This window comes from Pelophylax lessonae, assembly GCF_965119305.1.
Source record: "Pelophylax lessonae genome assembly, chromosome: 1".
Lineage (NCBI taxonomy): Eukaryota > Metazoa > Chordata > Amphibia > Anura > Ranidae > Pelophylax > Pelophylax lessonae.
In genome coordinates this window covers 437069965-437096176 of record NC_138768.1, presented here as the reverse complement: position 1 = coordinate 437096176, position 26212 = coordinate 437069965, and the positions used below count along the sequence as shown (strand labels likewise).

Below are 26212 nucleotides of genomic sequence, written 5' to 3'. Positions count from 1 at the left end.
AGCTGTGCTACCTAGCAGAGGTGTATGAAACACAAACCTGGTTGGACAATTATCATGTAGTTTTCAAATACATATTTAGATGTTTGTCTGGAGTTTAGCTTTTGTATCTGGAGTTTTTCTTTTTGTAGCCAGTGTATTTATTTTCCTCTTGAGGTGCATTTCAAAGCAGAAAACATAGTAAGAACTAATAAAATTAAGTGAAATCCCCAGGATTGTTTCAGAAAAAGCTTTGCAGTACTCTAATAAAATAAGCGGCATTCATGTGATTTGTAGAAAAAGGTTTTTTTATTCAATATTTTTAAAACCGATTTGCAATTCATCATATTTTGTATGTCTTACTGAATACTCACCAGGCACCATTCCTGTCAGCGTTGGAGCAGAATAGCTGCCCTGTCCGGCAGGGGGGACGTGCGGAGGGTACCCAGGGAGGGTTGTGCTTGCCAAATCACGACCTAGAGAATCAAACACAGCAAATCACCATGCGAAGTCTCACAAATGCCAAGCATGTTTTTACATCTCCCTGAGAGCTGTGAGCCCTGCCAATGCATTTGTCATCACTGCACAGTATGAATATCAGGATATCTTGATATACTTGGCAGGAGAAGACATTATTTTTGTGCTCTGCAATATTGTTGAAAATGTGTTATAGGGGGTGCATGAGAAAAGATAATTGGAAAAAATACATTAAACTGCATGCTAGAATGAGAGTCTGCAAAACACATACTTTTCAGATTGTTTACCAACTGCCATCCTGAAATTGAAACTGAGAGCTTGCATTGGTTTTATTAAAAAAAATGTGAGAGCTGTTTGGAAACAAAAGGAATTAAATACATTTAAAAACACACACAGAACTGAATTTGCCTTACCAGTGTTCTTTTTGTATATTAGTCTTAATAATATTTTGCCTAAGCATAGATATTACATTATTGACACCTGACTGTTTGAGGTCCCAGAAAATCTCAGGGCAAAAAATCACTGAAATGTAGAAACCCTGTCTCTTCAGCACTGGTTATCCAGGGTTAGGTCAGAAATCGAGGTACCTCCATCCAGCTCACTGCTGCCCATTTCATAGCATAAACAAACATTCCTGATGCATTCATGAACAACTTGAGCATACGTGCTTATGCAGAAAGATGAAGAAAATGACATCTGATATTTGGATAATACCTGTGCATTCTGACTGTCATCTAAAGTCTATAGCCACCTTAATGCATAAAAAATGTACTTAGTAGGATAAAGTGCCCAGTGGATAAGATAACCAGCCTACAATTCTGAGTAGATTAGTAATTGGAGAAAAAAAATGAGTTTAGCTAGGCCGTAAGGCAGAAATGTCAAGAAGGTAATATGACTTGAGGTTTACCAAAGTCAATATTATGAAGAAGAATGCGTTCCTTACCTGACTCAGAGGCAAAATGACTTTTGTATTAATAAGTATGGTTTTCAGAAAATTGGTGAAGAAGGTACATTTTTTTACATAAGGCAGAGCATGTCTGGTGGGCCTCTGGGAACAGGGTAGCTTGATACTTTAAAGGTTCAATTTTTGAATACATTTGTAGGTTTATTAAATAAATCAGCACAATGAGTAAAGTGCACCCGATCTGATTTACCTTGTCTGGGTATGGATTCGGTAAAGAAAATTCTAATCTGCAGTAAAGGATTCAATTATGTGTTCAGCTTATGGAATAAGCTGAAGATAGTGTGTCCTTTTCAGAAACAATAAAAGAAAGCAGCCTTACTCTGAGAGAAATAAACTCGCTCAGCAATATTTTATAAACCTCCCTCCCCAAGGTTGTTTGTATATTAGTATTAGAAAAGTCATCTAACACACATTAAAACTCATATTACCCGAAACTTAAATATCCATAATAGTGTGGCCCAAGTTAAAGGAATTTAGCAGTTTCAGCTACATTATAAAAAGTTAACCAATATCTGTATTTTTATTGTTACGAAACTCTCTCAAGTCTTTGTAAATGTTGGTGTAACCTGGCTATAATAAGTGTGCCTGAAGCTATCGAAGTAAAGTGTTTCTGAGTATTGTAGGATGGAAAGTACATACTTCCTGCCATATAACTAGATAATTAGGAATTCATTGATTCATTTTCTTAGATTCCTTCCCACGTTGTTTCCAATTATTTGACTGCATGGCAAAGGTGGCATATGGCCAATCTATAACAATTTTGTTTACTTAATTAGTCTTCACCATGTTACATCTAAATGGCACATGTCTGTTTTGCGAACTAGGTAATGCCACAGGTGTGGGCATGAAATCAATAATAAGGCATGGCACTCACAGAGGGCATATGGGTCAGGCAGAACAGACATTAAATTAATCATTTATAAGCAAAGCTCAATTATCCATCGAGTTTTAGTGGTTGTGTGAAATTGGCAGTCTAGAGAATGTGTAGTTAAAACTGTGATTCAAGACATCCACTGTGATTTGAAGAAAAGAATTGGAAAGTCAGAGGGGCTGTAATCTGTTACTCAAACCATAAAATTCAACTTAGCAAAGGTGCAATGAAATTATCCCTTAAGGTGTAGCATTTCCCAAACATTATTTTTTTTCCCTCTGCTTTACTATGCTGCATCTGTAGAAATAAATGTATAAGTGAAAACTGGCAAATAACATATTAAAATCTACTGTGTGAACGTTTTTTCATGTCTTACTGGAAACCCTTTACACAAGCTTTTTTGCCTTCCAATATGCAGTAAAATAAGCCAAGCACGTCACATAAAATTGAAATGCCCATGTTGTTAGATTACAATCAGCAAGTGCGCAGTGAATAAAAACCTGCGGAGTATGCATGATGAGACTATATCTACCTTTAAATTTTATAACAATATACAGTAAGTAGATCTCTTTGTTTCCTTAGAACACAAGGGGCACAGTTAGTTAACTGAAACAGGACAGTTCATTTTACATACTGAATCATTACACCGTAGATACAGTATAATATTTTGGAATATTTGGATTCAATTGCATTAGTTGATCAATAGCTGAAATAAAATTAAAAAAAATACGCAGCTAAACCAAGAACACAAATGATATGGGTAAAGTCAAATATACCCAACTCAGAGGTATTTAGCTAAAGGTCTCGCTATCTATTGCATTTTTTAATATCTTAACCACTTAAGCCCTGGAGGATTTGGCTACTCAAAGACCAGGCCCTATTTTGCGATTCAGCACTGCGTGAATGGAACGGACAATTGCGCAATCATGCGACGCTGTACCCAAATAAAATTGACCCCTTTTTTTCCCCACAAGCAGAGCTTTCTTTTGGTGGTATTTGATCACCTGTGCGATTTTTACTTTTTGCGCTACAAACAAAAAAAGAGCGATCATTTTGAAAAAATAACAATATTTTTCAAATTTTTTATATGAAATTCTCAAAAAAAAATGTAAAAATCAAAATTTTTTAACATTTTAGGCCAATTTGTTTTCTGCTACATATTTTTGGTAAAAAAAAATCGCAATAAGCGTATTTTGATTGGTTTGCGCAAAAGTTATTGCGTTTACTAACTACGGGAAAGATTTATGTCATTTTTATTGTTTTTTTTTAACTAGTAATGGCGGCGATCTGCAATTTTGTTTTGCGGGACTGCGACATTGTGGCGGACAGATCGGACCCCTGACTGACATTTTTGACACTTTTGGGGGTAGCAGTGGCATTACTACAGTAATCAGTGCTATAAATATGCACTGTTACTGTAAAAATGACACTGGCAGGGAAGGGGTTAACTTTATTGGTGATCAAGGGATTAAATGTGTCCCTAGGGGCGTGATTATAACTGTCAAGGGGCGTGGCTTGTTAGATCATAACAGAGACATACGATCCTACATAGCAGGATTGCATAGCCTCTGTCATGATCTAAGGGAGAATGACAGACGGCTGTGTTTACATCAGCCGTCTGCCTTTCTCCCTCTCCTGAGCAAGATCACGAGTGGCCAGCGGACATCAGAGCCGCCGGTCACACGCACGGGGATGTTAGTGAACGAGCGGGGGTGGGAGAGCGCTGCTGGCGGCCCCCTACAGGCTCGTGGGCGAGTGACATACCGGTACGTCACTTTGCCCAGGAGGGGCTGACCGCCGCAGTATATAGTCATGTGGCAGTCGGCAAGTGGTTAAAAGAATATTGTTGATGATTGTCTTGTATTTTTCAGGCTGAACAACAGATGGCAGGGGCACCTAATTCCTCTTGAAAGCAAAAGCTTGAATACACAAGCTTGAATACACACGGCAAAGAGCAGTTAAAGGTAACAAAAGAATCCAGTTACTGAACTGCTAATGCTCAAATCAGAAAGTCCATTAAATGTACCATAATCTGAGTTCTAAAATACATATTCCAAATGAAATGATATTAATAAACTTCAGGTTGCAGTCATGGCTCTGCGGTGTACAACTTCTATGGTATACCACAAGAAGAAAAAATGATAAGACCCAACCTATATATTCAAAAGTCTCATGAAATGGTGTTCACAGACTATGGAGTTATTAGCAGTGGTTTGGTGCAAGGGAAATGCAATAGCTCTAGGAAGTATTCTGCATTTTCAAAGTATATCTAAATCTATTCAGTAAGCTCAAACAAGCTTAAACCTGTTAGTTTAAAGTTGTTTTAGGTATTTTAAATATGTAGCTTTCATTAAAATAGTATCTGGTTATCCTGAGGTTAAAGAGGAAGTAAAGCCTGTTGATTTGTTTTTTGTTTTTTCCTACCTGGAAAGTAAAGTCATAATGTGCTAGTATGCATCGCTGGAGCTGCCGGTCACACCACAGGGTTCTGAAGAAACGGCACGGCAGCCGTTACTTCAGAGCGCATGCACTGATGACGTCATCGGCTGCATGCAATGTAAGTATCTCCTAAACAGTGTACGTTTAGGAGATATTTACAGTACCTATAGGTAAGCCTTGTTATAGGCTTACCTATCGGTACAAACATTATAGGGGGGTTAACAACCACTTTGAAATCCTTGCTCAGACACATCCTGTTATAAAGTGACAACTGTCCCCCAATTGTGTTAATTTGTTTATATCTTGTCACATACAGTATACCCTTGCTAAGACTACAAGCAGACATGTCAAGCATTGCTAAACATAGTAAGGAGTTAATTGAGTTCCGTAAAAAAAAAGAAAAATGACTCTAGAGGGTACTTATAAGTTATGTATGGCTGTAAAAGTGACATTAGATTAAAAGTCCCACTGGGATAAGGGGTGATGCAGATAGCTCAATGTTCTCTAGAAAGTACTGCAGATCAAATAGTAACTTTCTAATCTAATACATCAAACCACGTAAATACATTTCAACTTCCAGAATGAATAAATGGCTACTCCCAAGAGTGTCAAAATGCTGTCTTCAAACTGTTTTTTCTTAAAGATGAAATGACCTGTCAGTTGATCTGAGGTCGCACCTCCCATTTCCATGTGTATGTGCGTTTTCATGCAAATGTGCTACTTTGCTGGGTTTTGTCAGCCAATGAAATGTTGAGATTGCTATTGATAGACTGATTAACCATGCACTGGTAACCATGATGTCAAAGCGCATGTTACATGTATTTTCCTGTGCTACTATTGCCATCAATAGGGTATACAAAAAGCATTAGTGCACTAAAAATGGACCTGCAGTTTTGCCCACCCCATCGCACGTCGTTACGCACAGGTATGAACAAGCACCAACTGTACACATGCACTGAAGTGTGTTCCAACATACGTGTTAAATTGAAAAGGGGTGAAATAAATGTGTTTATCCTAATAAAAATCCTCCTGGTCCTAATCCTATCACATAGAATCATAAATAATATATCGGCAATATGGAAAACCTTTTGGAAAACCTAACATCCCTAATTGTTAACTGATATAAATTTTAGTTCATGACTCAGCTATATGTAAATTTGTAAAAAGAAATAATCTGAGATATGCCAAATTCAAAATGTATGTAGACCGGGTAGGTCCAGGTGGTAACATTTATTGCAGTTATAGTTCTTGTACATTGTACTTTATGAATACAGTAAATAAACACATATTTACTTAAATGTTAAAGCGGAGTTCCACCCAAAAGTGGAACTTCCTCTCATTTGCTTCCTCTCCCCCTCCGGTGCCACATTTGGCACCTTCCAGGGGGGAGGGGGGAATGGGTACCTGTTTTTGACAGGTACCCTTCCCCACTTCCGGGAGACAGCGCGCTGTCCTTTGGAAGTTTGGCCCCCACCTCCTTCCCCCACCGCCGAGCCAATCCAAATGTGCAGAGCGCTTCGCGCATGTGCAGTGGTGTCCCGCCCATGAAGCCGCAAGGTTTCACTGCCGGGTTCCCTTACCGGCAATGGCGGCAGCAGCACCCGACAGCCAATGGAAACATCGGCTGCGATGCCGATATCACTGGACTCCAAGACAGGTAACTGTCCTAATATTAAAAGTCAGCCGCTACAGTATGTGTAGTTGCTGACTTTTATTTTTTTGGAGGGGGAGGCTGGAACTCCGCATTAAGGAGTTTGTAGACACTGATCCTTTATATAAAAAATGATTAAAGCCCTATATACAAAGAATAAATGGTCCTTAAGAAAAAAATCTGTAATTTCTTTTAATTAGAACACTTCAGAAAACATCTAATGAACTTTTAGTTTTCGTTTTAGATAGGGTGGAGAAGGGCTAAAACCGCTGCTAGTTTTTTTGTTTTTTTTGCCTGTGTATCATTGGGGAATTTCCATTCACTTCCTGTCCCAGAAAAACAACGGGAGGTTAGAGAGTATCTCCCAAAGCAAGGAAATGTTCTCCTCTTAGACAGCTGAACAGGTACCTAAACTGGAAGATTTTTTTCCCGCCTCTTGTCTTAAGATAACTCAAAAATGTGGGATTTTCCCTCACTTTCTTTCTCTTTAACAATGGTCACCAGTACAAATAAAATAATTCATCTCCCACATTGGGACACTGACAACAATTAAAATTTGACAGAGCGTCTGACCTTTCCCCACTCTATCAAAAATTTAAAAAAAAGGTTTGCCTAGACATACACTTTGAGCAGAATTTGCAACCATGACACTCTCCTGTCAGGTAAACTATAAATGACAAACTTTGTAAAGTGAATGTTTGGAGCACCAATAAGTCTTTGCTGCAGGAGATTTCTGCTTTCAGACTAACTCTATGGTACTATCACAACACCAAGAAACAGATGCAGCACTGCTCCCTCTTAGTGGTAATAGAGTTTCCACACTGGTGTTCTCTTCTCTTGTACCTGTCTGTTTGACCCGACCTTTGCTTGTTTGCTTGTTACTGATCACACTATTTGAATTGCCACCTGACCCCACCACTGTTAGTTACTGGCCTTGCTGTCTGACCTGTTTCAAGTCTGCTTGTCATCTGCCTGTTGACTATTTGATTGCACATTATTTGTTGCTGGTGCTTATAGTGCCATAGCTGTCTGATGCTCCTCCAGGGTTTTCTATTTGCTCAGATTGCCTTTGCTGAAGGGCAACTTTAGCTCTATGGCTCACCATCCAATCTGACCATACAGTCTCGTTAAAATCAACTTTAGAAGTGCCAGAACTATATATTAGAGAGTCTAACTAATCTATACAATCAATGTATATCTACTCAGACAGGCTTTTGCATGAAAAAGTTGTTGGTAGATCTAAAGAAGACATTTGTGGTGAGCTCAGCACCACAGAAGGCTCTACACCACCTACAAATGGTACGTTCAGTTTTACTTTTACCAAACGGGAAGCTCTAAATTACATTTTGAGAAAGAGAAAATTAATTTTATTAGATATTACACAAGTCAAATTTAACATCTCCCCATGAGCAAAGACTTAAATGTATTGTATGACCATTTCTTAAAACTACAGTATCCAGGGTGAGATTGTGTGATGGAGGAAGTGAAATTTAAACTTTGCAGGGCGGCAGTTTCTTGATGGATAAAGCTTCGGAGATTTTAGGCTCCATTTACTCCTCAATCTAATTTTGTCCTTCGATGCACATTATGCCTGAAATGAGATCTCATGTGGCTTGATCGGTGTTTCTAGCACAGGCAGAGGCATTGCACTCACCTCTATTGTTGTTGTATTTAGAAAAGAAAGCAATACTTTTCATAATAGAAACACAGCAGGGCCCAGAATAAAGTTGCTCTTGTAATTTCTACAAAAGGTGTCTACTGGACTAGAACAAAAGTAACACTGTCCGTAGTTTAGCTACGCATAGCATTTAAGTTAAGATTTGTCTACAGTTAGATGTAAGTCTGTAAGCATCCCTATACCCCATCATATCTAATTCTGTATTATCATCAGCCATTTATGTAAATATGATCTTATGCGCAATGAGTATGATTTTTTTTGTCATTATTTACTGCATACCACATAGTCAGAATCTACATAGAATCAGTTATACGTTGGCACAACTGATCTCTCAGTATCAATGCACACATTGGGGTTGATTTACTAAAACTAGAGAGTGCAAAATCTGGTGCAGCTGTGCATGGTGGCCAATCAGCTTCTAACTTCAGCTTATTTAATTAAGCATTAACAAATAAAAAACCTGGAAGCTGATTGGTTTCTGTGCAGAGCTGCACCACATTTTGCACTCTCCAGTTTAAGTAAATTAACTAAATTTTCAGACATTTCTCAAGTGTTGTAATCAGTCCTGCCCAGTTCACCTCTTAGGAATACAGAATACCCCTCAAGTTATGGAGGTGAGGAGAGGAGGACATGTTCTGTAGTCATAACATTTTTCCTGTTCTAGGTGCTCCTTTATAATTACAGTGAAGTGAGTGGGCGTTGTCCACCTGCAAATAACATAGGAATTGTGTTTTTGGCAAGCTCACCTAGTGCAAATAAAGCAAACAAATGTTTTATTTAAAAGATTATAATCACTATTTAGCCAGCCTACAGTCCATTATTTTAATAATGCCTTTCTATTTCAATCTGCAGCCAGATATAATCATTTAAACCTAGTGTTGTACTGTCTATATAGAGAACATATACTGTACGTGGAACATATACCGTGTAGAAAGAGTGAATGGGACATTGGAATTTGACCCCAACAAAAAAGGCACTAGCAGGTCTGTTATTTGAAATCATGGAGGAAAACCGATCATAACTGTCACTGTTTTCTGTTTAACATTGCTTTATTGATTACAGCTTTGGTAAAAATAATTTGTGAGAATCTGGTATTAGTTCCCACCATATTACAAAACATTTTGCAAACGGCTTTCACAAAGGCTCTAAAAGCGCTTGGACTTCACAAAGCCCATTGAGTTTGCAGCTGCTATGGGCAAGCAGAAGCCCTCAAGACTGTCTGTCCAGAGACAGTAGCACACATAGGGCCAAAGTAAAATAGTAAACTGTTAGGTTAGGACAGGATGAAGGTCAAGATTGACAGTACACAAGCATGGTCCAGGAACAAGTGAAATGTTGGGGAAAGCAGCAAATACGCATGGTCCAGAAGCCAACAAAAAGTCAGGGCAGGTACTGGACAAAAGCTGAGATCAGAATCCAATCTTAGCTGTACCCAATAGCAAAGATAGGAATAAGAAAATTTCAAAGTCTGATTCCGAGTGCAAGGGTAGGAACAGATAGAGAGTTCATGCTTAGCCATAAACAGAAATACAGGTCCAAGAACCCAATGTTCACAGACATAGGTTCAGATACCAATACTCAGATACGGAGCAAGATTTATTCATTGCATAAATTGATGAGAGGTGTGCAACTGCAGTGTAGCTATGCTCCAGTGTTGCTAGATGGCACAGATGCACACATAAAATTCAGAGTGAGAATGTAATTGAGAAGATGTTAAAGAGAAAGCTGTCCCTAGACTGACTTTCATGTCCATTCCAGAAGATTTCAATATTCGTAAGCCTCAAAGTCAACAATCTTATCCGCCTTGTTCCCTGGATTCAAAACATGATTCACTAAGTCCACAACTTTCAGCAGAAAAAGTAAATTTTCTGCTCACACCAGAAAGTGCTTTCTGATGACAGTTTATGGCTAAGATGCATTTCATCCCATAAGTGGTGACTGAGCCTTTAATTCAGTGAAACATGTAATTAATAAAGTGAAACATATGCCAGTTTGGCGCTATATCAGGGATGATTTTTTTTTTCATTATGCCATAAGCTAGGTGCACAGCTGTAAGTCTCTTTTTTTTTCAAGATCCCAGAGCCTTATTTCTGATACCCATCTCTAGCTTCACCTACCAGCATTTGTCCATTTCTAAAATGTTTCATCTTAATTCTTCTATAACTAATACATTGGAAGCTAAATAAATGAAGATGTTTGACTGTAGGTGTCAAAGAAAGCATCTATTCAGCTTCTGGAAAAAAATGGTATTTATTTACAATATTTTGTGCCAACAGTTTATACAGATGTTTACAAAACACTCCTAACCAATAATACCTGCCCCAGAAATGCTTACAATCTATAAAATATTTTTATATTAGTCCTTCATACACAAAGTGCCCTGTATTTAAGTGGCTAAGGGGAACCCTATGACAGAATTAAAAAAAGAATGCCATGGGATTCCCCCCTCCCCTCCCAAATCTATACCAGGCCCATTGGGTCATGTACAGATCTAAGAGGAAATCCACGCCAAAATGGAAAAAAAAAAACGGCGTATGGTCGTACAACCCCTCCCCCAAAATCCATACCAGGCCATTTGGGTCTGGTACAGATTTTAGGGGGAACTTCACGCCAAAATGTAAAAAAAACATGGCCCCCCAAAATCCACATGACGTCATGTGACGTCAGAAGGGGGCGGTGTCACCGATTGATGTAATCAGGTGGCCCCACCCCTTGCCTATAAAACAGCTGTCAAAGCTGAAGAACGGCATATAGCAGGTAGCCTTAGAAGAGGCGAAGCATTTTTGAAATTTTTTCTATTTTTCGGGTCATGATTGACAATGGATTTACATTGGGGGACACTATTTTTATTTTTTTTATTTTTAATAAAGGACTTGTCAAAAACTGTCTTATGTGGTTTTTCCTTTTTTGCACTTTTTTGGTGAATAGGTAGGGGTATGATGTACCCGATACCCATTCACATAGGGGGGCCTGGATCTAGGGGCCCCCTGTTAAAGGGGGCTTCCAGATTCCTATAAGCCCCCCACCACCACAGCCCAGGGTTGTCGGAAAGAGGTCCTTGTCCCCATCAATATGGGGACAAGATGCTTTGGGGGGCACCCCAAAGTACGCTCCCCATGTTGAGGGCAAGCAGCCTGGTATGGTTCAGGAGGTAGGGGGGATCGCTTGTCCCCCCTATCCTGGCCTGCCAGGCTGCATGCTCGGATAAGGGTCTGGTATGGATTTTGGAGGGAACCTACGCCTTTTTTTTTTTTTTGGCGTTGGGTTCCCCTTAGAATTCATACCAGACCTGAAGGGCCTGGTATGGACTGGGGGGGGGGGGCCCTTTGTCATTTATTTTTTTTATTTTTTCTTCTGTATTGCCGGGAGCCGACAATACATTACAGCCGTGAGCAAGTTTAAATTACATTTTTTTCCTTTAGAAATGTCAGTATTGCTGCAGCTGACTACATACATCATACAAATTCGCCACTTTGCAGGCACATTAAGGGGACCCCCCAGGCACGATATTTAAAGGAATTTTTCATTTTTATTGTTTCACTTTAAGCATTATTAAAATCACTGGTCCTGTAAAAACAATTGTTTTATTGCATTGATACATGTCCCCCGGGGCAGTACCCAGGTCCCCATACACTTTTTTTGGCAAAAACTTGCATATAAGCCTTTAAAATTAGGACTTTTGAGTTTTCATGTTTGTATCCTATAGACTTTATTAGAGTTCGAATGTTCGCTAGAACTTTTTCCCTGTTTGAGATGTTCTGGTGTGAACCGAACAGGGGGGATGTTTGGCCCATCACTACTGCTAACATTTAAAAATTTATATTGAGCAATTTATACTTGAATACAGAGCTGCAATAATTTGTGTCTTTATATCTGCCCAGTGTTTAGGTTAAATATACTTCATTTGAAAAATAAAATCATTACACAACTAGTATAATTCTATAATGATTAGGACTTGTCAAAAGTATATTATTACAAATAAGCATGTATTAATGTTAGTGATAACAGTGATACTTTATACAATCCATACCAATTATACAAACAGAGGTTGAAGGGCAAGTGGCCACCTGCATTTTCCTGCCTTTGACCAGCAGTCAGTGACGTCAGGATTTATAACTGTATTAAACTGTATGACAGTCAGCCATGATAAATCAGTTTCCCCTTCTCCTCAAATCACAGACAATAAAAGCTTTAGCAGTGAAAGCCATTCATCATAATAAAGACCACAGGCTTTCTAGTCATCAATTTCACTCACTTGCTTAATACACTGGAGAGAGTGTTAGAGTTTTAGAAAAAAAAAAAAAAAGCAACTGCGAAAAAAAGATTAAACAGGAATAATTACAAAGGTCAAACAAAGAAATCCTTTAGGAAGCAAGATTTTCCTTCTGGCAGGAAGAGGTCCATCATATACTGAATATGATAGTGTGAATTATGACTTTATTCCCATACTGTCCTTTCATGTCATACTGAATAAATACCTTACTAAAATTATCTATCTATACATTTGGATAGAGATGGATAGATAGATAGATAGATAGATAGATAGATAGATAGATAGATAGATAGATAGATAGATAGATAGATAGATAGATAGATAGATAGATAGATAGATAGATAGATAGATAGATAGATAGATAGATAGATAGATAGATAGATAGATAGATAGATAGATAGATAGATAGATAGATAGATAGATAGATAGATAGATAGATAGATAGAAAGTTAAACATATACTATATTTGAAAAAAAAGTTGGTTAAAACAGTCGGGAAAATTTACTATAGGTAAATAAGCTTTTACTTAAAGTGAAATAACTCTTTGCGAGGGGATTTTCCCTTACCTTAGTGAAGAAGGTGAAGCTCTGGTGATTTCCCTCATCTAATCATGTGCAAGCAAAATGTTTTTTTTTTTTTCCACCACATTTACTAAGCTAAGTGAACATTCCTTCTACAAACAGGACATGTGCTACTCTTTTAGTAATTAAACCCAAATTGCACTAGCTACAGAAAAAAAGGGTTTGGAGTTATGTACATAGCCTGCCATAGCCTAGTTCAGCGAATCCTTAAGGTTGCAGTTACTACAAAGCACTCTAGGGCCAGTGAATAGGATAACAGGGCTAGTGAATTGCAGTTCTCAGCAATAAAAAGTACAATTTATGTCTCCTTGTCTGCCAACATCTATGGGCATTATAGATAAATCTAGCACAAAAAAAGAAGTAGTAGAATTGGGAGGGGAACAGCTTACAGCAGTCACGAGACTCTCTATGACACAATCAACTTGTAACTTCCTTTCCTTTCTATGGGTCAATGAAATGTGCAGTTAAATAGAAGCTCTGCATATACAGCTTATAACCATTGTTCCTCCGATTATGCATTTCTGTTTCAATTTTCTCAAAAATTTCCAACGACAATGGCAGAGGTTTTTCAAACACACAGGCTGGGAGTCATCCACAGAATAAAGTTTATATATTGAAATAATTAATTCATGAAGCTCAGGGGTTGATTTACTAAAACTGGAGAGTGCACAGTCATGTGCAGCTCTGCATAGAAACCATTGAGCTTCCAGTTTTTATTTTATTTTTTTTCAAATCTTAATTGAACAAATGAAAGTTAGAAGCTGACTGGCTATCATGCAAAGCTATAGCAGATTTTGCATTCTTCAGTTTTAGTAAATCAGCCCCACAGTGCTCATTTATCCTGAGAAGGTGTCTATATGGACTATATGAATTATGTTTTCTTTTCTGTAAAACATACTAGAAAATTTTAAATAATGAAAAAACAAATTCTGTTGGTATGGAAGGATATATGGGCTATCTAAGAACGTAACATGCTGCCTTAAGAAGGCTAGCACTTAAAGCTGAGTCCCGCCCCCCCCCCCCTTTCAAAAATTAAAAGACAGCAGCTACACATACTGTAGCTGCTGACTTTTAATATTAGGACACTTACCTGTCCTGGAGTCCAGTGATGTCGGCATCGCTGCCGATGTTTCCATCGGCTGTCGGGTGCTCCCACGGCCATTGCCGGTTAGGGAACCCGGCAAAGCCTTGCGGCTTCACGGGCATGTCCCTACTGTGCATGTGCGAAGCGCGCTGCGCATTTGGATTGGCTCGGTGGTGGAGGGTAGGAGGAGGAGACCTCACTTTGCCGCGGCACCGTTCCCGGAAGTGGGGAAGAGTACCTGTCAAAAACAGGTACCCGTTCCCCCCTCCCCCCTGAAAGGTGCCAAATGTGGCACCGGAGGGGGGAGGAAGCAAATGAGCGGAAGTTCCACATTCAGGGGGAACTCCACTTTAATACAGATCTAGTAATGCTACCCTGTGCAATTTTAATAAGATAGCCAGACCCTATATATATATTTTTTTTTACCACAGTGTTTAAATGTAGTTTATTATATAAATGATTGGTGGTTTAAATGCTTTGAATAAAATTATTTGATATGAGGGAAAAAAATAAAGTTGTTACACTCTTTATAGAATGGGTTGTGGTCCAGGAATCTCATCAGGTCATGTAGAACTGTGATTCTCAACCACTAGGCCGCAGTGACCATGGGACCACTTCCTCCAGCCAAGCTGCGGCTTTATATTTGCTCTGACAACTAGAGTCTTGCTAACCACAGCAGAATACAGGAGCGAGAGCATGAGGAAAGAGAGGAGGTGGGATGCTTTTCTACAGGTGTGTTGGGAGGGGATCTACTTAAAGATTTTGCTGTGTCTGGACATTTTTTGTGCTATAGGTGTGTGCTGGTGGAGTTATGTTAGGGTCTGGGCATTTATCACAAACTTACGTGTGGATAAGAGCTTTTGAGAATGACAGTTGGGTACCAGGGTGAGACCAAGCAGAACAGCATTGATTAATACATAAAACATGGGTTCATGTATTGCCAGTGATAGGAGGGGAAGTTGTTCGTCTCCTTGATATGGTCCTAATGGACGAAACATGCCCGGATAAATTTTCTGGCTTTGACACTACGCCGCTGCGCAGGTCAGCAGCGGCTTCATCTGTGAGTTGTCTGGCTTTTTCTGCTCTGTTTTTTTGTGAATTTACTTGCTCTTGATAAATAACCCTACTACACTATGAGGAACTTTTTGGGCTTATTTATCCCTAGCTGGAATATACTAGGATGTATCATTGCAAATTAATTGTCATACTGATCCCTGATGGATTCCATACATAACCAGGTATTTATGCTGCTGTAAGGGTAGCCTGTTGTTCTGGTGAGTTTTGAATCTTTGGTGTCTGGTCACTGTCCTGATTGCTTTTTCACATATGTGGTAATGCTACCTTAACGGTAGCCATTTACTCTGGTAAGCCTTAATTTCACTTGATGTTGGTGATTTAAAATTTTGAGCACCAGCTATACAAGATTTTCAGGATTATCAGTATTGCTGGACCTTTCCTTCTTTTTACTTTTTTACTACTGAACACACTGTGAACCTTTTTCTTGTATTTAATTTAATTTTGGATTTTTTCAGTTCATGGTTCTTTAAGATTGCACCTTTTATGTTCATGTTATATACTGTATATTGGCTCTACACTATTGTTTTACAGGAGGGGATGTGATTGCCAAAAATGAAGCTTATAGTGGTTGTAAACCCTCACATATACCCAGTGAAGTGAATAGCCTCAGATCATACACAGAGATGAAACAAATCCTCCTACGTAAGTTTTGCTTGTTTATCTACAGTCTTCTCTAGTCTACAACCCTTCAAAAGAGCACAATTGTGATAAAATCCTCCTAAATCTGTGATGAATATAAAGGAAGGGGTGGAGAGCTGCATTTAGAGCTCTTATACACTGTGTGAGAGCTTATTAGAGTAAAGGGACACCCCCCCCCCCATAAATGCAGAGGAACGCAGGAACATGCAGCAATGTATTCTGAATAGACAAGCTCTGTGCTTATCCCCCTCCCTGACACAATCTAATGTGTCAGGAAAGCTTTTTAGAAGTGACTCATGCTGATAACAGAGGAATGAAGCACCAGAGAGAAACAGCACTTAGAGCTTTGGAGAGGGATAAGTAAACACTACAGATATATGTGCTTTATTCACATTTTATGACTGGGATTTACAAACAATTTAAATAGACTTTAATCAGTTTTGTTATTTTGTCTATTTAAATTACAGTAACATTTTTTAACTGATTGCTCCCTTTTTAATACATTATGAATACATATTTTGCATTCCCTTAGTGTAAACTTTTTTCTAAATATTATTTACTGACGAACATGGAAGGTTTTGGAAGAATTTACTGGGCCTTGGTGTTACCAAGGTTTAGAAACTACTGATGTAGAAAGTCTGCAAGTGTTTTGGCTGCAGCTATAAAAGTCACCACCATTCCATTTACTACTTAGAGATGTTCAAGAGATTAGTGAGCTGTGAAAGTAAAAGGTAGTTAGTGACATGTTTTTAAAAACCCAAACAGGAAGCACAGAATTAAATCTGTCTGTTTTGCCAGTAAAAATAATTAAAAGGAATCAGAAGAGAGGAATGAAAGCTGGAATCCCTGGTGCTGACTTCGAAGTTGCAGACTTCAGGACAGATATCTTTAATACTTCCCTCCCTGCTTATTAAATCACTTGCCCGGGACAGACATGTGAATAACAAATGTTGGTTGCCCAGGTATTTAGTCCTTAATATATTCATTCAAAAGAGAAAAAATATGTACATATGTGCTACATGTTACAGAACAGACCAGATATGGCTGCTAAAAGGTTAGATCCATTTTAATTAATTGGCAAAAAAAAAACGGAATAAATAATATACAAATAGATACTTAAAGTGTATTTCCACTATTGCAGCCAATAGTAGAATAGTCTTCATTCACAAAGCATAATTAAAAAAAATATTTAAAAATTGCAGCTTACCTTTTTAAGATGCTTTATTCTGGACCTTTCAGCAAGGAAAAAAGGTTGTTTCTTTTTTGTTAATGATGGGGCTGGTCAGCTGTGTTTGCCATAATTATTCCTGTCTGTACTGTGCAGACAGATCTACATTATCGAATGTACCTAGACTTGAACACTGTCTGTCTTAACAAAGCTTTAAAGGTGTACATTTTGGGCTTATTGCATTATATGTTAAGGAGGACAGACTTGGGACAGGCTCATTTTAACATTGCTCAAAAAACGTTGCAGTCAGCCATGACACCTACTCCTAAGAAACATCTAAAAGGTAAGAAATATTTTTATAAAAATGTAGAATGCTATGTGAATGGGAACACATTAAAAAAAACATTTAGTGGGCATAAACTGTTCATACTTTTAATGTTTCAAACTCATAGCAAGAAGTCCGATTATCTCTCACTGGTTGCTATCGAAAACTAGAGATTTTACATTTTCTTTGATTTTTATACTGTTTTTTTTAAACTAAGTTAATCTATTTTCAAAACAAAAGGATCACTGGAATAGTCCTAATTCAACTGCCAGCTAAATGCATATGCTTTTTTTTTTTTAGTAAAGGAATGCCAAATATTCACTCTAAACAACAACTCTTCACTTAGCGTAGGGAATAGGGTGATGCTGTGTTCAATCCGAATACCCAGTCATGTGAAAGGGATATTAGAACAAAACGTTTTTTTATCTCCATATGATTGGCTCACATGGGAACACATAGTGAATTGGAAGATTTCCACCCCTATCCTATAGGTACAACATAAAGTGAGAGAAAATCTTCGTAAAAGGAAACGACCCTTAGATAGTTGTCAACAAGACAAGTATCTCCGCCATTTCCCCCCATTCCTGTTCTGGTGACAACCACAATGCTCTAATTTCTGTTATGTAATGCTGAAGTTTAGCTAAACAAATCCCTACAACTTTAATCACATCACTTACTTGTAATGAAGGATGTCCTATGTTGTGCTGGTAACTGGATTCTGGGGAAATCTTCACTGCAGGGATGCATGTCCTCTTCCCATCTGTGAACATATGGCCATGCAATGCTTCACAGTTTTGGTTCTTCAAGGGAAAAGCAGTACAGATGATCTGACAGGGAGATGCCCTCTCTTTCCTCCTCCTTCAGAAAAGTTCTTATATTGATTATACTACTTGCAACACAATATGTGAATGGGAGAGAGTCTGATCAGTCACATGATTCTCTCCACATTGACAGACCATGTTACAAGCAATGTATTCAATAGCAAAACTTTTCTTAATGGAGGCAGAGGAGGCATCCCCCCATCAGACCATCTGTACTGCTGCTCTGCCTGAAGACCTAAAGCTGTCAACCATTGCAGCACTGAAAGTTCAGAGACAGGAAGAGGACAGGCATCCATGCAGTGAAGATTTCCCCAGGATCCAGCTGCCTGCACAACATGGAATATACTTTAATACAGGTAAGGGATGTGACTAAAGCTGTAGTGATTTTTTTTTTTATAGCTAAACTTCAGTTTTAATGTCCTGGTGACAGTGGTCATCAAGACAAATAGGGTGAGTTAATCTCCCTTTAACAGGGAAACTGACAGCAATAAAAACCTGACATGGATTCTAACCCATCATCACTCTTTCCACGAAAATAAAAAGTTTGCTTTTAGGCTTTAGATATAATAAAAAAATAAATAAATAAATAACCTTGGGGCAGTGCTCAGATAAAATCAAAAGTTCTTTAGTAAAGAGTTGGTGTAACAATATTTCTATACAGAACAAGTTAACATTTCTGATTTTCTGTATACAAGGTCTTTTGTTTCACAAACAGCATTTTGTATTAGGTCATTTGTCAGATTTCCAAACATGCATAGTTTGTTATAATTTATTAAGAGCAAAGCAAATGGATTTTCTCTTAGACCTTATAACATTTTTTTGTGATATATTACAACATTAAATATGTTATAACCATAGTATACTGCTAAGATGATTTTTTCAGCTCTGGCATAGTTAACAACTAAATCCAATGAAATCATTTAGAGTCAGATACACTCTTCAATATCGCATGTCCAAATTTCACCATATGTAGCCTATTACAGTTCCCTATTTAACTGAACTTGTGCAATTTAATTCCAATTTATATCATTCCTGGAACAAAATGAACAACAGGGCAACAAAAACAAATCCCAATTAAACACATTAAAGCTGTTGAGTGACTCATTTTTCAGACAATGAAAGTCAACTTGGAGGAATGGCCAAGGGTAAAAGTGGAAAACAAAGGTTAACAAAAACAAGAAATGTGCTTTGAAAAAATAATGTAATGTAATGTAACTTTGTATGAGAGTTTGTGTGTGTGTGTGTATGTGTGTAGGCCCAATAAAAATCTGAATAATTGAAACGAATTTTAAATTGCACTTATAGCACTCATTTCAAACCTGCACCCCTTCAGCCTCTTGCTGTAAGATTGCTGAAGTAATCTGAAAACGTAACTCGTTATTATTTTATAACCTGATCTAAAAGATGAGTTAACTGCCCAGGGTAGATATTGTCATAAATCTGCAGTAATGTTTCATGCCCTGACTGTCTGCTTACCTCTTTGGTCTGTGTATCAGCTTTGGGGACCATGCTCTCAAACCATGGCTCCACCGCAGCCTCTAACAGGAAACACTATAATAACCCATGCACTGCAAGCCAGCTTTTCCCAAGCAACAATTGTGTGAATGCTTCCCTGAGTGTTTCTTGCCATGTGCTCTACATCTGATCTCCGTGTACTGATTTTAGCTTGTTCACCTGACAATCCCTGTCTGCTTGTTGTCCCAACCTTCGGCTTGTCCTTCTGACCATCCCTGTATGCTTGTTTTCCTGACCTTTGGCTTGTTCTCCCAACTATCCCTTGTTGCTCTGGACTGCCACTTCCTCTCCATCCATCAGAGCCAGCCGTGAGCGTGAGCTGGGAGACCCTGGGGGCCGCGACCTGGAGTCAGTTGCAGCCAAGTCCATCCTCACCATCAGAGGCTCTGGTGAAAACCTGCTGACTCTTAGACTCTGCACCATGGGAAATCTTATGCTCTAGATCCCTGTCCAGGACTGTGGCTGCAACCCTGTGTAGCTGCTTCTCTGAGCCATTGACCCTCAGCAATCAGCTGTTGGGTTCACAACCTTTGGGGTGCGCTCCACGTCACTTGGTCCTGCAGGTGACGCTGACAGATATAATATATTATACTAAGTTATCTAATCATGCTTAGAGACATTTGATCATTATATCATTGTTATCTAAACTTTTGGCCCATATCATAACTTTTGCCATAGGTAATGTGTATGGTTATCATACTCTCCAGAATTCCAGTGACTTCAGGATACATCTACCACCTAGGTCCCTAATGCATTTCCCCATAGTGCTTCCCCATGATATCCAGCCTCTTTTCAAGGCACAAAGAGCTAGTAGTTGTCATTACAGTAATCTTATCGCACTACATATAATATGATCATTAGGGTAATAAATCTCAAACAGTAAAGGGAACATTCTGTTAATATCATATAGTCTATCTTTTAGATGTTGGCCCCTGATGTTTACCATAGAGGACCCAGAGCACCAGTGTTAATCATTTCACATTTTGGGATATTGCTATATATCTTTATTTACACTTGGTATGTAGACACACCTCCAAAATATGTTCAAGTGTACAAAGCTGAGTTCATCCATGGTTTACAGGTTTGGTGTCGAGGAACAAGAGTGGCCTGCACAGAGCCCTATTTTCAATACTAATAAATACCTTTGTGATGAATTAAAACACCAACCGAGCCTGAGCTTCTCATGTGACATCAGTAGCTAACCTAAGTAATGCTTTCTTGGCTAAATGGGCACAAATGCCCATAGTGAAAGAAGGTGTCTCCCTATTTGCCGCACATCTGAACAATCCCACGGATCAATAGTGGCAACCTAAGCTTGAACTCCAACACACTTCACTCTGCCCCTCAGGACTAAATTATGGGAATCAGTGGTGGATATCAAGGACTCTTGAGAGCCTGAGCAGCTCACAAATTGGATCTTTTGGGTCACAAATTCCCTTAGACACAAAATATTGGGGATGGCTTTCCCAAGAGTGTGGAATATACATGCAAAGGGAATTCTTGATATGCAAGGGAATTTTTCCTGAGCTTAGAAATTGTTGTGAAAATAAGCAATCACTTGCTCACATATGTGTCTTCAGCTAAACAACCCCATAGTGTTCTTGTACATGTGTACATATATATATGTATTTATAGGGGCTACGAGACTTTCAAAATGAAATCCCAGAACACCCTACTAACTTCAACCTCCTCTGGAGCCACACCCACCATTTTTTAATATGTCCTGAAACAGTTGGTTACATATTTTTGGGGAAAAAAGGCAGACTTTGGAGGTTTAAAGAGAAAATGCATAGTGCACTATGGCATGTTGTGGGTGTGACCAAATTGCATTATCATTGGGCAAGGTTTAAAGGACGTGGTTAACAAAAACATAAACCTATGCTGCCATTGGTCAAGGTGATGTAAAGTATAGAGCTCAAGGGTCAGGATTAAGTAACACAGAAAGTTCCGGGGTGTCAGAATTAAGTAACACAGAGAGTTCAGGGGTCAGAGTTGATTCCCACAGAGGGTTCAAGGCTCAAGATTAAGGCCTCATGCACACAGGGCGTTTGTAAAAATGAGCTGCAAAGCCAGTCCTGATGCCAGGAAAAAACAGCTGTAAAAACATGCTTTTAGAAGTTTTTTGTATTGCCGTTAATGCACGTTTTAGCTACGTTTAGCAGCATTAGCATTTGGCAGCTTTTCTGCACCCTCTTCTATTTTCCTACCTCAAATCCAACTACTACAACTTAAAAATGTCTGTTATACCCTAACGCTGTATTAAGCAGCCTTAAGCAGCCTTTAGCAGCGTCAGGCGTTTTTACAGCTTAACGCTGCTGCTCCAGAACACACTGGCCCTGGGTTTTTTTTACAGCTTAAAAACGCCTATGCCACTTACAGTTTCTAAAAGCCAGTGTGTGCATGAGGCCATGGAACAACATAGAGGGGCGTTTTTAAGCTGCAAAAAAAAAACACCTGACGCTCCGAAAAGCAGCTGTAAAAATGCCCTGTGCACATGAGGCCTAAGTAATACACATAATTTAGACATCAGAATTAGGTAACGTGTCTAGTTTAAGGGTCAGGATTAAGAATTGCACAAAGACCCCCAGACTCGGTATGTTATTCTGTGTGTTACTTACTCCTGACCCCTGAATTCTCTGAGCTACATAGACCTGACCCCTGACCTCTATGCATTACTTAATCCTGACCCCTGAACTTCAGAGGTAAGGATTAAGAGTTCAGGGATCTTGCAGTTACTTACGGATTACAGCTTGTGTTTCTCATCAGCAGGTACAACATCATTCCAGGGAGCCGGGTAGAGTAGACTGTAATCTTTACTGGCTATAACTCATAACACTGAGCAAGCATCAGTTCAAAAATGGTGCCAGTAGAGCATTCTGTATGTACATAACCATTCATACTGCTGGGTTGTCTACACATATGTGCCAGCATCATTGGGTGCACACATCAGCGCTCTCTACTGCCGCCATTTTTATCTGACTGTTTGAACAGTGCCCAAGCACTGTGAAGTTTATGATGTAAGCTTCTGGGGACAAATCCTAGGATTTCCGTTTTCCAGGGATAGCCCCTCAAAAATGGGATGCTAACAGTAACCGTTTATATATATATATATATATATATATATATATATATATATATATATATATATATATATATACTTTTTTTTTTTGCTTTTCTTTTTTTTTTTTTTTACAGAAAGAGATATTCACCTAGATAGACATTGTGTTAATGTACTAAAAGCCTCCATTTTTATAGTCTTACTTACTCTTTTCAAACAAAAATCACAAATTAAAATATGCAGGGGACTATAAAGACATAAAAAGGTAAGAGACATTAATTGGTCATTAAATTAACTCAACAGCATGGTCTAACAAATGTGAAATGACTGTTTGAAAACTGATCAAGAGCTGAATATGTTGTAGATATTATTAGAGAACACTAAAGGTGTCTTGAAGTTTATATTGGTTAAATTTATCCAACATATTCACCTCAGTATACATCGAGAATGGAAATGGATACTTTAATTTGGAAATATATGTGGGGTGTGCTGGTGACCTTAAAAGTGCCCAAGAAAATGCAAAAAAAAAAGTCATGCTTGCTAGTTTGTAAACAACCTAGGGATCATGGATGTGGCAGAAGGATAGACAGACATACAGATAGAAAGATAATTTTACCTCTTACAAAAATGTTTTATGTCTGCCCAGTAACAAGACAGGTGTACATCAAAATCCTGAAATAACTTCAACAGTTTTTAGGTCCGGATATTTACAGACCTGCATTGGTCTCTAGCTCTAGCTCTAAAAAAAAAAAAAAACCTCTATGGGCACTATTACGTCAGTTGCACCTTCTGATGAAGATTTTTTCAGGGCCAAACACCCCCCTTTAAAAATATCACCCTCACCCACTACATCCTTTGACACTAAAGTATCTCTCAGAGATTCCAATGATCAACTCACTGTTATCAATATCTCACATCGTACATTCTCACCCGATGAACTTTCAGTGTTGATGACAAGTTGATGACATTTTCAATCACTTATACTTTATTACGTCTTGATTTGATTTGATTTTTAGTTTATTCCTGCCTGGATATTTCTGGTCAATTGCCAATCAGTTATATACCTATGGAAATATGGATGTGCAGTGGCATCACCTTTTCCTGTGGTTGGTTCGCCATCTCTGGCTCATTCCTTAGGTCAACAGTTTTCATTTCATGGTACGTGTCATACTCTGATATATTAATGCATATATTTACCTTTCTCATATCTATATGTTGTGTATTCATAATTTTGTTTTGTATTCTAGAACATCTTTGTATATACAGTCAGTTCTGTAAATATTGGGACATTGACACAATTCTAATCTTTTTAGCTCTATACACCACCACAAGGGATTTGAAATGAAACAAACAAGATGTGCTTTAACTGCAGACTTTCAGCTTTAATGTGAGAGTATGTACATCCAAATCAGGTGAGCGGTGTAGGAATTACAACAGTTTGTATATGTGCCTCCCATTTTTTAAGGGACCAAAAGTAATGGGACAGATTAACAATCATAAATCAAACTTTCACTTTTTAATACTTGGTTGAAAATCCTTTGCAGTCAATAACAGCCTGAAGTCTGGAACGCATAGACATCACCAGATGCTGGGTTTCATCTTTAGTGATGCTCTGCCAGGCCTCTACTGCAACTGTCTTCAGTCCCTGCTTGTTCTTGGGGCATTTTCCCTTCAGTTTTGTCTTCAACAAGTGAAATGCATGCTCAATCGGATTCAGGTCAGGTGATTGACTTGGCCATTGCATAACATTCCACTTCTTTCCCTTAAAAAACTCTTTGGTTGCTTTCGCAGTATGCTTCGGGTCATTGTCCATCTGCACTGTGAAGCGCCGTCCAATGAGTTCTGAAGCATTTGGCTGAATATGAGCAGAAAATATTGCCCGAAACACTTCAGAATTCATCCTGCTGCTTTTGTCAGCAGTCACATCATCAATAAACACAAGAGAACCAGTTCCATTGGCAGCCATACATGCCTACGCCATGACACTACCACCACCATGCTTCACTGATGAGGTGGTATGCTTTGGATCATGAGCAGCTCCTTTCCTTCTCCATACTCTTCTCTTCCCATTACTCTGGTACAAGTCTCAACTGTCCATAGGATGTTGTTCCAGAACCGTGAAGGCTTTTTTAAATGTTATTTGGCAAACTCTAATCTGGCCTTCCTGTTTTTGAGGCTCACCAATGGATTACATCTTGTGGTGAACCCTCTGTATTCACTCTGGTGAAGTCTTCTCTTGATTGTTGACTTTGACACACCTACACCTACCTCCTGGAAAGTGTTCTTAATCTGGCCAACTGTTGTGAAGGGTGTTTTCTTAAGCAGGGAAAGAATTCTTTGGTCATCCACCACAGTTGTTTTCCTTTTGGTCTTTTGGTGTTGCTGAGCTTACCGGTGCATTCTTTATTTTTAATGATGTTCCAAAGAGTTGATTTGGCCACACCTGATTTTTTTTTTTGCTATCTCTCTGATGGGTTTGGTTTTTTTTTTTCAGCCTAATGATGGCTTGCTTCACTGATAGTGACAGCTCTTTTGATCTCATATTGAGAGTTGACAGCAAAAGATTCCAAATGCAAATAGCACACTTGAAATTAACTCTGGACCTTTTATCTGCTCCTTGTAAATGGGATAATGAGGGAATAACACACACCTGGCCATGGAACAGCTGAGCAGCCAATTGTCCCATTACTTTTGGTCCCTTAAAAAGTGGGAGGCACATATACAAACTGTTGTAATTCCTACACATTTCACCTGATTTGGATGTAAATACCCTCAAATTAAAGCTGAAAGTCTGCAGTTAAAGCACATCGTGTTTGTTTAATTTCAAATCCATTGTGGTGGTGTATAGAGCCAATAAGATTAGAATTGTGTTGATGTCCCAATATTTATAGACCTGACTGTATGTATGTGAGCATCTCTGAAGAAGAGCATAACCTTGAATTTTTGAAACGTGTTGGATGTCTCATCCTTTTCTCTTTTTTTGCTTGTCATAGAGGTTCTTCTCGTGTTGTTGTGTTATTTTATCCACTAAACTTTTCATGTCCTTTGGACAATTTTATTGTTGTGTTTAATAAATCTATACTTTTTATACAATTATACATTTATGCCTTGCGCTTGTTGTCCGATATTGCCTATAATAGTCCTGCCTTTTGGAGGGTTTCCTTTGTTCTATATTCATTTGGATGATGGTATTCTTTCAACTCCTCACCACTCTTCTCTTTGGAAAAATGATGCACAAATACTGTGTGATATAATCAAATGCAAAACCCACAAATTTTTTCTCTAGGGCCTCTGCTTTAAAAATATATAACGTTTGGGGGTTCTAAGTAATTTTCCAGTACACAAAAAAATGATTGTTACATGTAAACAAAAAGTGTCAGAAAAGGCCTAGTCCTTAAGTGGTTAATATCAAATAAATAAATGCTAGTGTGAAATGTTTACTTTTCCCATAACACAGATATTTCCTTATAAAGCATAATCATGTTTGTGGCAGTAAAAAAGTGAAACGTACAGTATTTAGCTGCATCTAATAATCATTAAAAATGGGTCATAAAAGCCACAGGTCATATGAGCAGCTACAGACTGAAGATAAATGGCTGCTAAAGAGCTGCAGTA

General features: G+C 38.5%; 1 protein-coding gene across 3 annotated transcripts in view; it reads right to left on the bottom strand.

Moving 5' to 3' along the window:
- The window catches only part of PAX5 (paired box 5), a 352693-nt gene that overhangs the window by 39751 nt on the left and 286730 nt on the right, over positions 1–26212 (bottom strand). For all 3 annotated transcript variants that reach the window (XM_082253481.1, XM_082253482.1, XM_082253483.1), the window contains one exon: positions 351–452. In XM_082253481.1, the coding sequence (XP_082109607.1) occupies positions 351–452 (102 nt within the window). The remainder of the gene's footprint in view (positions 1–350; positions 453–26212) is intronic.